Raw genomic sequence first — 12,225 nt, 5'->3', positions numbered from 1 at the left:
TCTCTTTGTAGTTGTTTTGCTCCTTGTTGTCATTTTGTGTCTCTTTGATGTAATTTTGTGTCTCTTTGATGTAATTTTGTATCTCTTTGTGGTCGTTTTGTGTCTCTTTGGTGTAATTTTGTGTGTCTTTGTTGTCATTTTGTGTCTCTTTGCAGTTGTTTTGCTCCTTGATGTCATTTTCCGTCTCTTTGATGTAATTTTGTGTCTCTTTGTTGTCATTTTGTGTCTCTTTGAGGTCATTTTGTGTATCTTTGTGGTTGTTTTGTGTGTCTTTGTTGTTGTTGTGTGTATTTGTAGTTGTTTTGCCCCTTGTTGTCATTTTGTGTCTCTTTGAGGTCATTTTATGCCTCTTTAAAGTTGTTTTGTGTGTCTTTGTGGTTATTTTGCCCCCTGTTCTTGTCATTTTGTGTCTCTTTGTGGTCGTTCTGTGTCTTTGTGGTTGTTTTGCCCCTTATTGTTGTCATTCTGTGTCTCTTTGTGGTCGTTTCGTGTGTCTTTGTGGTTATTTTGCCCCTTGTTCTTGTCATTTTGTGTCTCTTTGTGGTCTTTTTGTGTCTTTGTGGTTGTTTTGTGTGTCTTTGTGGTTGTTTTGCCCCTTGTTGTTGTCATTTTGTGTCTCTTTGTGGTCATTTTGTCTGTTTGTGGTTGTTTTGTGTGTCTTTGTGGTTATTTTGCCCCTTGTTGTCATTTTGTGTCTCTTTGAGGTCATTGTGTGTCTCTTTGTGGTTGTTTTGCTCCTTGATGTAATTTTGTGTGTCTTTGACGTCATTTCGTGTCTCTTTGTGGTTGTTTTGTGTCTCTTTGTGGCCATTTTGTGTGTCTCTTTGTCATTGTTTTGCCCCTTTTTGTTGTCATTTCGTGTCTCCTAGTGGTTGTTTTACCCCTTGTTGTCATTCTGTGTCTCTGTGATGTCACTTTGTGGTTTTGCTGCTTTTGTAGTTGTTTTGCGCCCCTGTGCAGTTCCTTTGCCTCTTTTTGTAGCAATTTTGAGACTCTTTCTAGTCATGTCTCTTTGAGTTACATTTTGCAGGTGAAGGCCAGGGCGGCCCTGACAATCTGAGCCCCTGGGCCTGTTGGCAGCTAGGCCCGTTCAGTAATCCATCCATGTCTTTAAAAGAACAATGGCCTAACTTCATCCATTTTTACTCTCTTTTTCATGAGTAATGTGCATAGGAAACAAACATATGTTTATGTTCCTTCAATATTATTTCACAAAGTACGGCTACAAACAAACCTTCAAACTGATTTTCCAAAAAAAGATGTGTGTGGTTACATTTTCAGTTTTAAGGTTATGATTGAATAAAAATTTAAATAATAATTTAAAGTATGTGATGCAGCTATGTAAGTGTTATTTTGTTTGATCCAGCTGTGCCAAATGTCAGTAAAAAAAAACCCTACCTATTCAGCACCCCCAGGTTAAAATAAACTCCCACATTAATGAAATTATATTGAATAATGAGGACATATCAGCCTAGCCTGTTCCCCAGTGCCCATCAGAGACACAAACGTAACTCAGAAAAAAAATGTGAGCTGGAAAACAAGTAAACAAGTATCACAAAGGCAGTTGAAGTTCTCTCAAGCAGAATGGTGAACCCATCCATACAGACGGGGATAAACAAAGACATCAGGTGCCACTAGAGCGCGCTGTTCTCTTATGGCACCCTCTCAGTTTCCATGGTGCTGCATCCCCTCTGCTCACACATCATCTGCGAGCCTCCCCCATTGGTTGAAGCCCACCAGCAGCTACCCATAACCCGATTGGCTGTTGATGTGGTCATCATACTGTATGTATGGCAATGTATGTGCTATTGAAGCCTTCATTCAATACAAAGGTACCTGCAACACAGGCATACACACATAGACACAGGTTCACACACATGTAGGGTGAGGGCAAATGCAAGACTGTAAATATGGAGGATAGAGTATGCTATAAAAGGAGAGAAAGAAAAGGCCACTAGAAGGAGAATGGGAAAGCACCATAGATGGGGGGAGAAAAAAGGAAAGGGCACAGTTTCCATGGTAACAGGGAGGGGAATGGTTTTGGTGGTTGCATGTGAAACTGTGCCAGTGGAACATGCGCACACACCAATACAAATACACACACTTATTTTTGTCACTTAGGAGGATGGTGCATTGACTTACACTGATTCCAAGGAACCTTAACCCCACCCTTAACCCAAGCCTTAACTTAAAACTAACCCTTACCTTATCCTTAATGCTAAAATATAATGTTTTGATTTACAGTTCTGCCATAAAACATTTGTCTGTTCAGGTTGTATCATATCCATACATTACTGTACCATAAGGTTCTCTCATACTGAGGTGTTATCTGAAGTAGGTGACGACTGGCAACATCCCAAGAAGACACAAAGAAAAAGGGGAGGGGAGCAGCTCTGTGTCGAAAAATGAGACATTTAATTGGCTCAGTTTGTGCACAATTTCAGCCACAAAGCTCAGGTTGCAACCAATGTATTTCAAGCCTGTGGTTAAGCAGCAAAATCTAACATCATAAGAGGTGAAACATAAAATTAAGATAAGATAAAACTTAATTCATCCCAAGGAAAATTGCTGTGTAGCTGTTTCAATATAAAGTTAGAGGAGTGCTGATCCAAAGCAGCAATATACAAGGACTAAAATAGTATAAAAAAAAAGAGAATGCAAATGTATTGCAAATATAAACTTAATATAAACTAGATAACAGTAAGATGTAAAATATAAGAACTAGTCAAAAGAAGGTTAAAAATAACAAAAAACTAGCTAACAGTAAGTGTGATGCGGGAAACGCAACTGAACAAATAGCATTTGATTGATTAAACAATTATAAAAATAATTAGTTTAATTAATTAATTTTGTTATTTTTGTGCTTATCCTTCCATTTTTATTTTTATTTTCAACTTTACGCTTATTCAATTTCGTATTACACGTAAAACTTTTCATATTTTCCTTAAACGTTCGGAAAAAAATAAAAATAAAAACACTTCCTGTTTGGCTTCGCGTGATTGGCTGATTTTAACCGCGCAGACTCCTGGGAAAGCGCGATGTTTAAATCTGTTTCCGGTTTCTTTCTGCCTCGGCCACCATGGCCAAAGAGCTAAAATTGAGGGCTTCAGCCGGTACGCCAAACATGGAGCGACAACCCAGCAGGTAAAACTTTATATTTCGTATTAAAATATATTTTTTAAAAGTATGTTTGACTACGAAACAACCTAACAGTGAGTTACGGCTCTCGTAGCACCGATACTCGCCGTTGTCGTCCGTATAAACAAACTGTCACGCCAAATTACATTCAGTAATCGAGTATTTTAATGTTGCCTTGCTTTTAATGAGAGATACCCATCTCACATAATTACATACAAGACATTTTACGAATCATTTGCCTCCATTTTTTAATTCGGCATGTATCCCGTGCCCAGTGGAGCACTGTTATAAAGCTAAATTTCACATTTTGTAACTGTCCCTCCCCTCATTTCTACCAAGTCGTCAGCTAGAATAGTGGTAATGAAGCTGTTGTTTTCCGATTGAGTGCAGCTTTACCTTATGTTTCGTTTTAAAATTCAAGTTATAATATTGCAGTAACATACAGTAACATTATAGTGGTTTCTCTGTAACAGCATGAGGAAGCAGAAGTCTTAGCAGGGTTTTGCTCTGTATGCTTATTACTGTGGGACCAAGTGATCTTTCAGTAACACTGCACCATAGTCAATCTTTTGAGACCCCTCTGTTTCACCCTGTGGGACTTAGACCTGATGAAGCTGATGTGATGCTCTGTGTGTGTTTCAGTGTGACAAGGACTCCTCTCAACAGTGTTGTAGTCCAGAGGAGGAGCAAAACCAGGAGCTACCGGCTGTCATACCGCAGCTGCTTGGGTGCTGCCTCACGTCTCGGCTTGACCCCAGCGTTGACGGCGCGCAGGCTCAACACCAGCAGACGGGCTCCAAAGTCACACAACATCACTGTGAGTCAACCCAGGCAATTATCACACACATGTAATAAATGTCAAGGTGACACAGGATGCTCATCGTCTCTGTTCTCCTGTCTGTCAAAGGAGAAGGTGAATTTGGAGCAGCTGGCCTTGCTGGTGAAAACGGAGTGGCAGCTGTCGTACGTCACTCCTCTCTATCAGTTCAGACACACTCAGCTGAAGAGCTACTCCAGGCAGCTCTCGGCGTTCATTGCCGCAGAGAAGCAGCAAGGTTTGGCAGTGGAGGTGGAGGGACCACAGAAACCCTTCAGAGCCTCCTTCTCGTTGGTGCAGGGGATGGCACAGTCAGACGATGACGCAGAAATGGTCCTCATACAGGTGAGAACGTGGGTTCTGTAGAGGCAGGAGAAGCTTTCCAGGTGGATGTGGGTATGTGCAACAAAGTGGCAGTATATTGAGATTCTGTAACTGCACTGCCTGTTTCTCTCCTCAAATGTTTTCAGGAACATATTTTAGTGTACTGTTTAGCTGTAGAATGAAAACATTGGTCTTGATGGTGGGCGATGCTTGGTACTTCTGTTGACTGTTTCCAACATGGCGGCCAGGTCACAGAATTTATTATAAACAGTACACTAAAACATGTGTCTGAAAAGTTACCAACTGTATTTGTGTAGATTAATATGCCTTGTGTTCTGTGTGTGAAACTAACTGTTCCCGTTCCTTCCACAGATCCACTCAAAGCCTTTGTTTGCCAGGCAGGACGAGCCACAGAAGCCAGTCTGGAGCGGCTGGCTCACCTGCATCAACGGCAACCCCGATTACCTGCGCTCACTGCCAAAGGACTTCATCTGTCTGCCACTCTTCGGCAGCAGCGGGGCAGAGGGTCTCACATCTTTGGTCAAATCTTGGTTCCAGCAGTCCTTCGACTGCTGCTTCGGCCCCCTGGAAATCAGCCACATGAGTTTACAATGGCTGATGGCGTTATGGACGAACTGCCACACTGAGTCCAGCTTACAACACCTCAAAATGATTTGGACACTTCCAGTTACGCCACCGCTGCAGGTCACCTACACAGTTCGACCTGAGGACGCCTGGGACCTGTGGTGCAGTGTGAGGAAGGAGAAGGAGAATGAAGGAGGGGAGGAGGCAGAGGAGGAGAGCAGTATCGACATTGAGGAGGTGGTGAGGTTCATGCAGGGGCTGAAGAGCCACTTCTACAGACACTTCAGACTGGATCTGTCAGCGGGCAGCCTGAACCAGGTCTCCACAGCACTGGGCTCAGCCAAATACAGCGGCAGGATCAAGGTACCATCTGACAGAAACAGAAAATGCTTTCAACACACACTGTGAATGTAACTGTACTCATATCGGTTTCCTTTTGTTTCAGATCTCCAACAGTAAATACATGATCACCACCCTGACGCTACTGACAGAGTGCGCCCTCCTCAAAATGCCCATCTGAGTGGTACAACAAAGACTTACCCCCACCAGGAGATGCAACGTTACAATACACAACACTTACTCCTAGGAAAGCCTGGAAATGCAGCTTAATTACAGTGCAGATTGCTTTTTTAAAACATATAAATAAAGTCAAACATCCATGTTTTAAACCTCTCTTCAAAACATGAAATTGAGAGTAGTTTTTTTTTTGCAATATTCTATTTAATATTGCGCACAACTGAGTCATGTTTTGGCTATTTTTTCACTCTTTTCCTGCATGTAAACATCACGTACATATGTTCCACCTCTTTTTGTAAATACTTTACTGTATATAATTTTGTCATTTATAGATGTAAATAAAAGCCAGAAAAAGATGTTTGACTGGTGCATGATGATTCCAACACTTGAAGGTCTACTGTGTGGAATATAGTGGCATCTAGTGGTGAGGTTGCAAATTGCAACCAACTGAAACGCAAAAACATGAATGACCCTACCCAGCACCGTTTAGTCTGTCCATTTTCGGCTACAGTAGAAACAACATGGAGGACCCGCTTGTGAATTTATGTTTCCTTGGATAGCAAAGGCATGACTCACACTCCTCCTCCCTTTGATTGGCTAGTACTTGCTGCCTTCGTTAGTTGGATAGGTTCAGAATAGAGGAGTAAAAGTTCATCACTTATACTAGCATTCTGTATTTCTTTGGATACATGTTTTGTATGTTTTGTCGGTGAACCTCGCTAGTTATAATGGAGCCAAATTGTGTGTCCATACCTTCGTCAAATGTTGCTGTCGTCCCTGGTTTTATATGAGAAGAGAAAGATCGCAGGCCGCTAGGCTAATTTATGCAATGTAAAATACCATAGGCTTGTGCTAATAACGTTAGCATGTTGAATTTGTTAGTATAAGACAGTTGTTTTGTCAGTGAACTCTTGAGTTATAATAGAGCCTAATTGTGTGCCGTTACCTTTGTTAAATGTTGCTGTTGTTCCTGGTTTTATATGAGAAGAGGAAAAGTTTGCTAGTTGCTAGGCTAATTTATACAATGTAAAATGCCATAGACTTGTTCTAACGTTAGCATTTTGTATTTGTTTGGAAAACATGTTTAGTATAAGACAGTTGTTTTGTCAGTGAACTTTTTGAGTTGTAATGGAGTCAAATTGTGTGTCGTCACCTTTGTCAAATGTCACTGTTGTCCCTGGTTTTATGAGAAGAGGAAAAGTCTGCTAGCTGCTAGGCTAATTTATACAATGTAAAATGCCATTGGCTTGTGCTAATAGCGTTAGCATGTTGTATTTGTGGGGAAAATGTGTCCAGATAAAGACAAGTGTTTGTGAATGCTGCGAGTTATAGTGAAGCTGATTTGTGTATTTGTGTTTGAAACTGTCTCTATTAGGTCTAATGTGTGTTCAATGTGTGTTTTGAATCAACTAAACTTAACGGCACTTCACAGAAACCTCCGCCGCCAACTAGTGTTTTGGAGGTGTAACTGCAGAGTGACACAGACACACCAAATGCAGAAGTAAAAATGCTCACGATGTAGGCGATGTGCATAGGGTCTGCGCTCAACTACAAATCTTGTTTTAGAATACCAGATTTATGTATCACAAAAATTGTAGATCCAGCAAAATGGCATTGATGGATTTTCAGGCAACTGCATATACTGTAGTGAGCGCAGCTGTTCTCTTTAATCTGTTCACAATAAGTAAATAAATATTTTGCATGCAGGTGATCCTTCACTGGGAAGTGATGTCAATATAATATGACTTCCCTTTGTTTAAGGCCCTTATGTGAAAAGATTCAGGGTCGGAGAGTGATTTATTATGAAAGCAAAGCAATTAATTTAAGCACTTTTCAAACCTTGAAAGACAGAACAGACACCTACACACTGTCTTCACTTGCTCAAAGAATATGATATAACTTTTTCTTTCTAAAGTCACAAATTCTTGGGAAAAACTTTTTTATTTTTAAGAGTTTCTCAGTTACCATCCCTAGTCTTCCTTCAAATGGACCATCCTGTTGGAGCTATTCTGCTACCCGACCAACTTCTCTCGACACCCCCGCAAAATTTCAGTCAGCCTGGTGGCTCTCCTCTCAGGTTGGCTGACTCTCCATGTCTGTTTATCCTCCTCATCAGTCTCTTCATCACTCATGAGGCATTCAGGGACATCCTTCAAGTACCTGTACTCCTCCTCAGTCAATAGTTTCTCTGCCTCAGCCCTTTGTGCATTAAGAAGCTGAAACAGAAAACAATTTTTAAGAGTTGTGTTCCAGGTAACCAACTTTGTGAATAATTTGTATAGCTCTTTTTTGAAGAATAGTTAAGAGGAGATAGCGTGGTTTTGTAGTTGTTGGCCCAAACCTCAGCACAGTACTGTAAGTAAGGTGAGACTAAAGAACAGTATATGGTGTGGAGTGATTTCTGATCTAAAACCATCTTTGCTTTGTTTATTATTGCAATACTTCTTGTAACTTTATTCTGTACATGTTTGATATGTAATTTCCAGCTAATTCTGTCATCTATAATTACTCCCAGAAATTTAATTTCATTAACTTTTCCAATTTCAGTGACCTGTGTATTCATTCTACAATTACCAAATAACATTATTTTTATCTTGTTCAACTTTAATGACAACCTGTTTCTGTCAAACCACGTAATTTTATTGTAGGTCATTTTATCATTTCATTTAAGTCAGTTGCATCATTTCATTTTATTTTATTTATTAAAACAGAATTACTGTGCTCTAGTTACCCCTTTGGACTTGCAGTATCAGTAGAGTGCAGTTCCTCATGTTCACCATAAGAGGGAGATACACAAAAGTGAGCGCAGCTGCAGTAGGTAATAGATTACAGCATGCTTTGTTTATGCAGATGCGAAGAATAAATGGTGTTTGTGGGACATGAGGCATTGCGTTTGTGTAAGCGACTGTTAATAGGTTTGTGGGATTATTACATTATAAAGCTGCAGATTTTCATTAAATTTCCATATATGATTCTTATCCAGTGTCAACTTATCCAGTGTCTCCTGTTGTTCAGAGCTTCGGCCCTGCGATCCTCCTCCATCTTGTTTTCAGCTTGAAGCTTTAACTCCCGCTTCACATGCTCATAGTACCGGCTGCAGGCTCCTATCAACATAAAGAGCGACTTTTGTTTTAAACTGACTAATGTATTGCATGTCAATAAATATGACAGTTTAATCCAAATTACATAATTAGGTGCTTCCCAACCCTGTGTACTAGTGTTGCATGGTATACAGACATGTAGATAGTTTTTCCAATACTTTCTCGTTAAAAATGGTTTCCGTATTAGAATTTCCTGACATTAGGTACTTGTTTCAGGTCAAATGCGTCTCCAGAGCAAGTGATTAAGAGGATGAGATATCAGGGATGCAAACACAGGTATAGTGAAAAAAGAGAGAGCCTCCGAACCTCTAGTGGGGCAAAGGGGCAAATCTGGTGCACTTGGAGAGCACATTTATGAGGCTAGATATATGCAGAGCTTTGTGCTTCTGTAAACAATTTTGGCCACAGTAAACACTTTGTAATATGCAAGGGACTCCAATGCAAATAATTTAATTCCTAAGTACTTTGTCATTAACCACGCTACAAAGGCCTAAGAATTTCTATTTAATCTTAAGGCCTGTGCCAAGAAATTCTATTGAATCTCCTCAGATCAACAAGACAGAGGTTCAATAGAAAACTCTTGAAATTATGGCCTGTAATAGTAAACATCAATGTTAACACCAATGACAAATACTAGTTAACACTTAAATGTTAATACTAAGCATTCTTAATACCAACTTATTTCACACTAACCAGGTGTTTTGGGTGGGCTGCTGCTGCCTGTGTTTCTGCTACAGAGTACAGTCTGGTCTGCCAAGTCCAACTTCATCAGTGCTTTGGGTGACATCTTGAGGTGGTCAGGTTTGATGAAGCTGGTTATGAAGTTTGTGCACCAGTGCTGGACAATGGTTCTGTCTGATTCTTGTCTCAAGTCCCAATTTGCTGCCCCTCATCACGTTGCATGAATCCAGCATTATGCTGACTAGGTTTGTTCAGGGAATCCGTTTCTCTCAAAGAAGTCACACATGGCCTTCTCTAAACTGGCAGCACTGACTTTCACTACTTCAAGAGAATCTAAGTGTTCAACGATGACATCCTTCTGCTCTTGATCAAAGTAGCTGCGCGTCTGCTGAGTTGAGTTGTTGACTCATTTCCACAAGGACCAGAGCGAGAGTGGAAGGGAATGTTCAGCTATAACAGCCAGGACCATTGCCTAGAAAAGAGATGAAAAATATATAAGGCAACTTAAAGTGATTTTTTTTAAACCAAGTTCCTTTACCTCTATTAATTCAAGCTCACACTTTGTTTCTTTTTTCCAGTAACAGATGGAAATATTTGTTCCAGGCTCTCTCAAGCCGCTGAATTTGTCTGATAATAGTGCAATAGGGCAAGATGCAATAAACTCAGAAGCACTTAAGCACTCACACTTTATTGTTAAATCTAGTGCAATAGGGCATTGTGCAATTTACAATTACCTTTTTTTTCAATTTTTTCTTCCAATTAATTCTATTTTTATCCCCAATTATTAACAAAACCAGTAATAGGCAAATACATGGTACGATAGCTATCAATTCGTGGAATTCAGGAATTTCAGCTTTTCCATGGGAATCCTGTGAAGGAGTAAATCTGCACGTCTGCAAAGCACGAACGTTTTATGGATCCTGAACAATCCTCTGAAATATAGTGTCAGTGGGGCGCAGGCAGCTGTGCGGACAGTATGAGAGAGGAGAGATGAACACTAATATGTATTATGTGGCACAACTTGACCCTATATCGATATCGATATATTTGAGACCATTTTACCCATTGTCGTGGTAATGTTCAGCTATGGCTGCTGTCATATTCATATGTCATATAAGCTGATGAACAGTGCCTATTCATCTGTCACTGCAGATGACAACATATAAATCCCATGTACAGCTTTTTTTGTGACTAAACAAAAATTTATTAATAGATCTCTATACAGCATAAAGGTTACACGTGTTCAAAAACAGAAATGTTTGTGAATAAGGACAGGAGGACTATAATTTAATAAATTGGACATTACTTTAATTATTCATAATTCATTATTATTATTATTTCTGTCCTACAAGATTCAAGTAACATTTAATAGGCCTAACTATCAATAACTATTTCACATATTCATAATGATCATGGTCACGTCCATATTGCAATGAATTGTGGGATATAAAAGCGGACTCTGTAACTCTGCCTAAGGTCCACTTTAGGCCCCTTGTGGACTGGATGAAATGTGGCTTTTGGGCCCTAAGCACTCCCAGACTTCCTGGGAACGGGCCCACAAAGTCCACGGGTCTGCAAGTGCGGTCAAGTCTGGTTAACTGGTTTCAGCCGGACGGTTTCCAGCAGCCTTCAGTCCATACAGGGAGTCACAGAAGCACAATGTGATGATGATTTCCAATATGATGTTGATTTAACAAAAAATTCTCAGACTCCTATATCAGTTTGTTCTCAGTCCCCAACTGTTTTAATTATGTTACATTAATCTATTAAAATCCTTTACAGACGATTTGTAATTTATTTTAATGGTTCAACCTCCATTTTACATCAGTTCTCAGACCTGTCCTTTTAACTACATGGGCTGAATAAATTGTGTCTGACTATAAGCTTCATATTATATATATATATATATATATATATATATATATATATATATGTAGACATATATATATTAGTGTTGTCACGATACCAAAATCTTTGTTTCGGTACCAATACCAATATGAATTTCGATACTTTTCGATACTCTTCGGTACTTTTCCTAAGGAAAAGTCCTTTTGGATACAAACCTTTAGAACAATAAATAGTAGGGGTGTAACGGTACCAAAAAAATCATGGTTCGGTAAGTACCTCGGTACGGACGTCACGGTTTGGTAACTCAAATGTTCCACCAAGTTTGTGTTTTCTCGTGTTGTCTCCCTTTGCGAGGCAGACTTTTTTCACGTGCGCCAGCTGCGAATGTTGATACAGGTGTTGTCATACACACCACTCGCGCAATCTGTGCTCCAATAGGAACAAGAAAGGTGTTTGCGTGCATAAATGAGTAAAATAAATTAACTAAATTAATGAATTGAATCAGTTTCAAAGTACCAGTATTTTCCAAATGCAGTATAGTACCATTTGGAATACTCTAGTACCGCGGTACTATTTTAGTACCGGTATACCGTGCAACACAAATATATGTATACATATATATATATATATATATATATATATAACAGCTTTCATCAAAGATCCGTCAGATATAGTCAGGGCTTCACATCTGTACAGATGTTATTTTAAGAGTCCTCACATCTCACTGACCACCAGTTTCTGTGCTGCTAAATTCTTCCAAGAGTTAAAACAGTCCAATGTTAATATACAGTAAACTACATATAGTTCATGATGCAATTAAAATGGCCAAAAATGTGAATAGTTGGTTGCAGGACGTTTTAACATTAGCCCCTAAATTTTCTGCTTGTGCTCCTAAAATGTTTCAGTCAGGGGCTACAGTGCTCCTACTAAAAAAAAAAAAAAGTCAGTCTGGAGCCCTGCTAACGTTAGCTTAGCATTAGCCCTAGCTCGCACACTGCGCCAACAACTGTTAGCATCACTCTGCTTTATATCAATTAACATAACTAGCAATCATGACGTGTTAAATGACTAAAATTAATATAGCAGTTAGCTAATGTAACTTACTTCCATATGTAATTTGTGATGGTCTCCCGCTTCCAGTGTCAGAATCACTGTAACGGTCCCGACTCCACTTGCGTCAAGGCGCCATTTTGCAGCGTAGCGCCCATGTCGCTG

General features: G+C 39.7%; 1 protein-coding gene and 1 long non-coding RNA gene across 3 annotated transcripts; one reads left to right on the top strand and one right to left on the bottom strand.

Moving 5' to 3' along the window:
- Positions 1–3,005: 3,005 nt before the first annotated feature.
- Positions 3,006–5,736, top strand: cenpl (centromere protein L). 2 transcript variants are annotated; one of them, XM_033615681.2, is made up of 5 exons: positions 3,006–3,144; positions 3,781–3,955; positions 4,049–4,300; positions 4,652–5,227; positions 5,310–5,736. In XM_033615681.2, exons 1-5 carry the CDS (start codon positions 3,080–3,082, stop codon positions 5,382–5,384), a joined length of 1,143 nt encoding a protein of 380 aa, XP_033471572.2. In that variant the 5' UTR covers positions 3,006–3,079; the 3' UTR covers positions 5,385–5,736. The 2 variants fall into 2 exon arrangements, with proteins under 2 accessions (XP_033471572.2, XP_033471571.2); XM_033615680.2 differs by having other exon boundaries at positions 3,007–3,144; positions 4,046–4,300.
- A 2,298-nt stretch (positions 5,737–8,034) lies between these two features.
- On the bottom strand, positions 8,035–12,214 carry LOC144461925 (uncharacterized). Its single transcript, XR_013490505.1, has 3 exons — positions 12,115–12,214; positions 9,175–9,634; positions 8,035–8,484 (listed from the first exon to the last, which is right to left on the bottom strand). It is a non-coding gene; the product is annotated as an uncharacterized LOC144461925 (long non-coding RNA).
- Positions 12,215–12,225: the final 11 nt, after the last annotated feature.

The sequence above is a fragment of the Epinephelus lanceolatus genome, chromosome 24, assembly GCF_041903045.1.
Source record: "Epinephelus lanceolatus isolate andai-2023 chromosome 24, ASM4190304v1, whole genome shotgun sequence".
Taxonomy (NCBI): domain Eukaryota; kingdom Metazoa; phylum Chordata; class Actinopteri; order Perciformes; family Serranidae; genus Epinephelus; species Epinephelus lanceolatus.
Note: the sequence above shows the minus strand (reverse complement) of the source record. Positions and strands in the feature narration are given on the sequence as shown.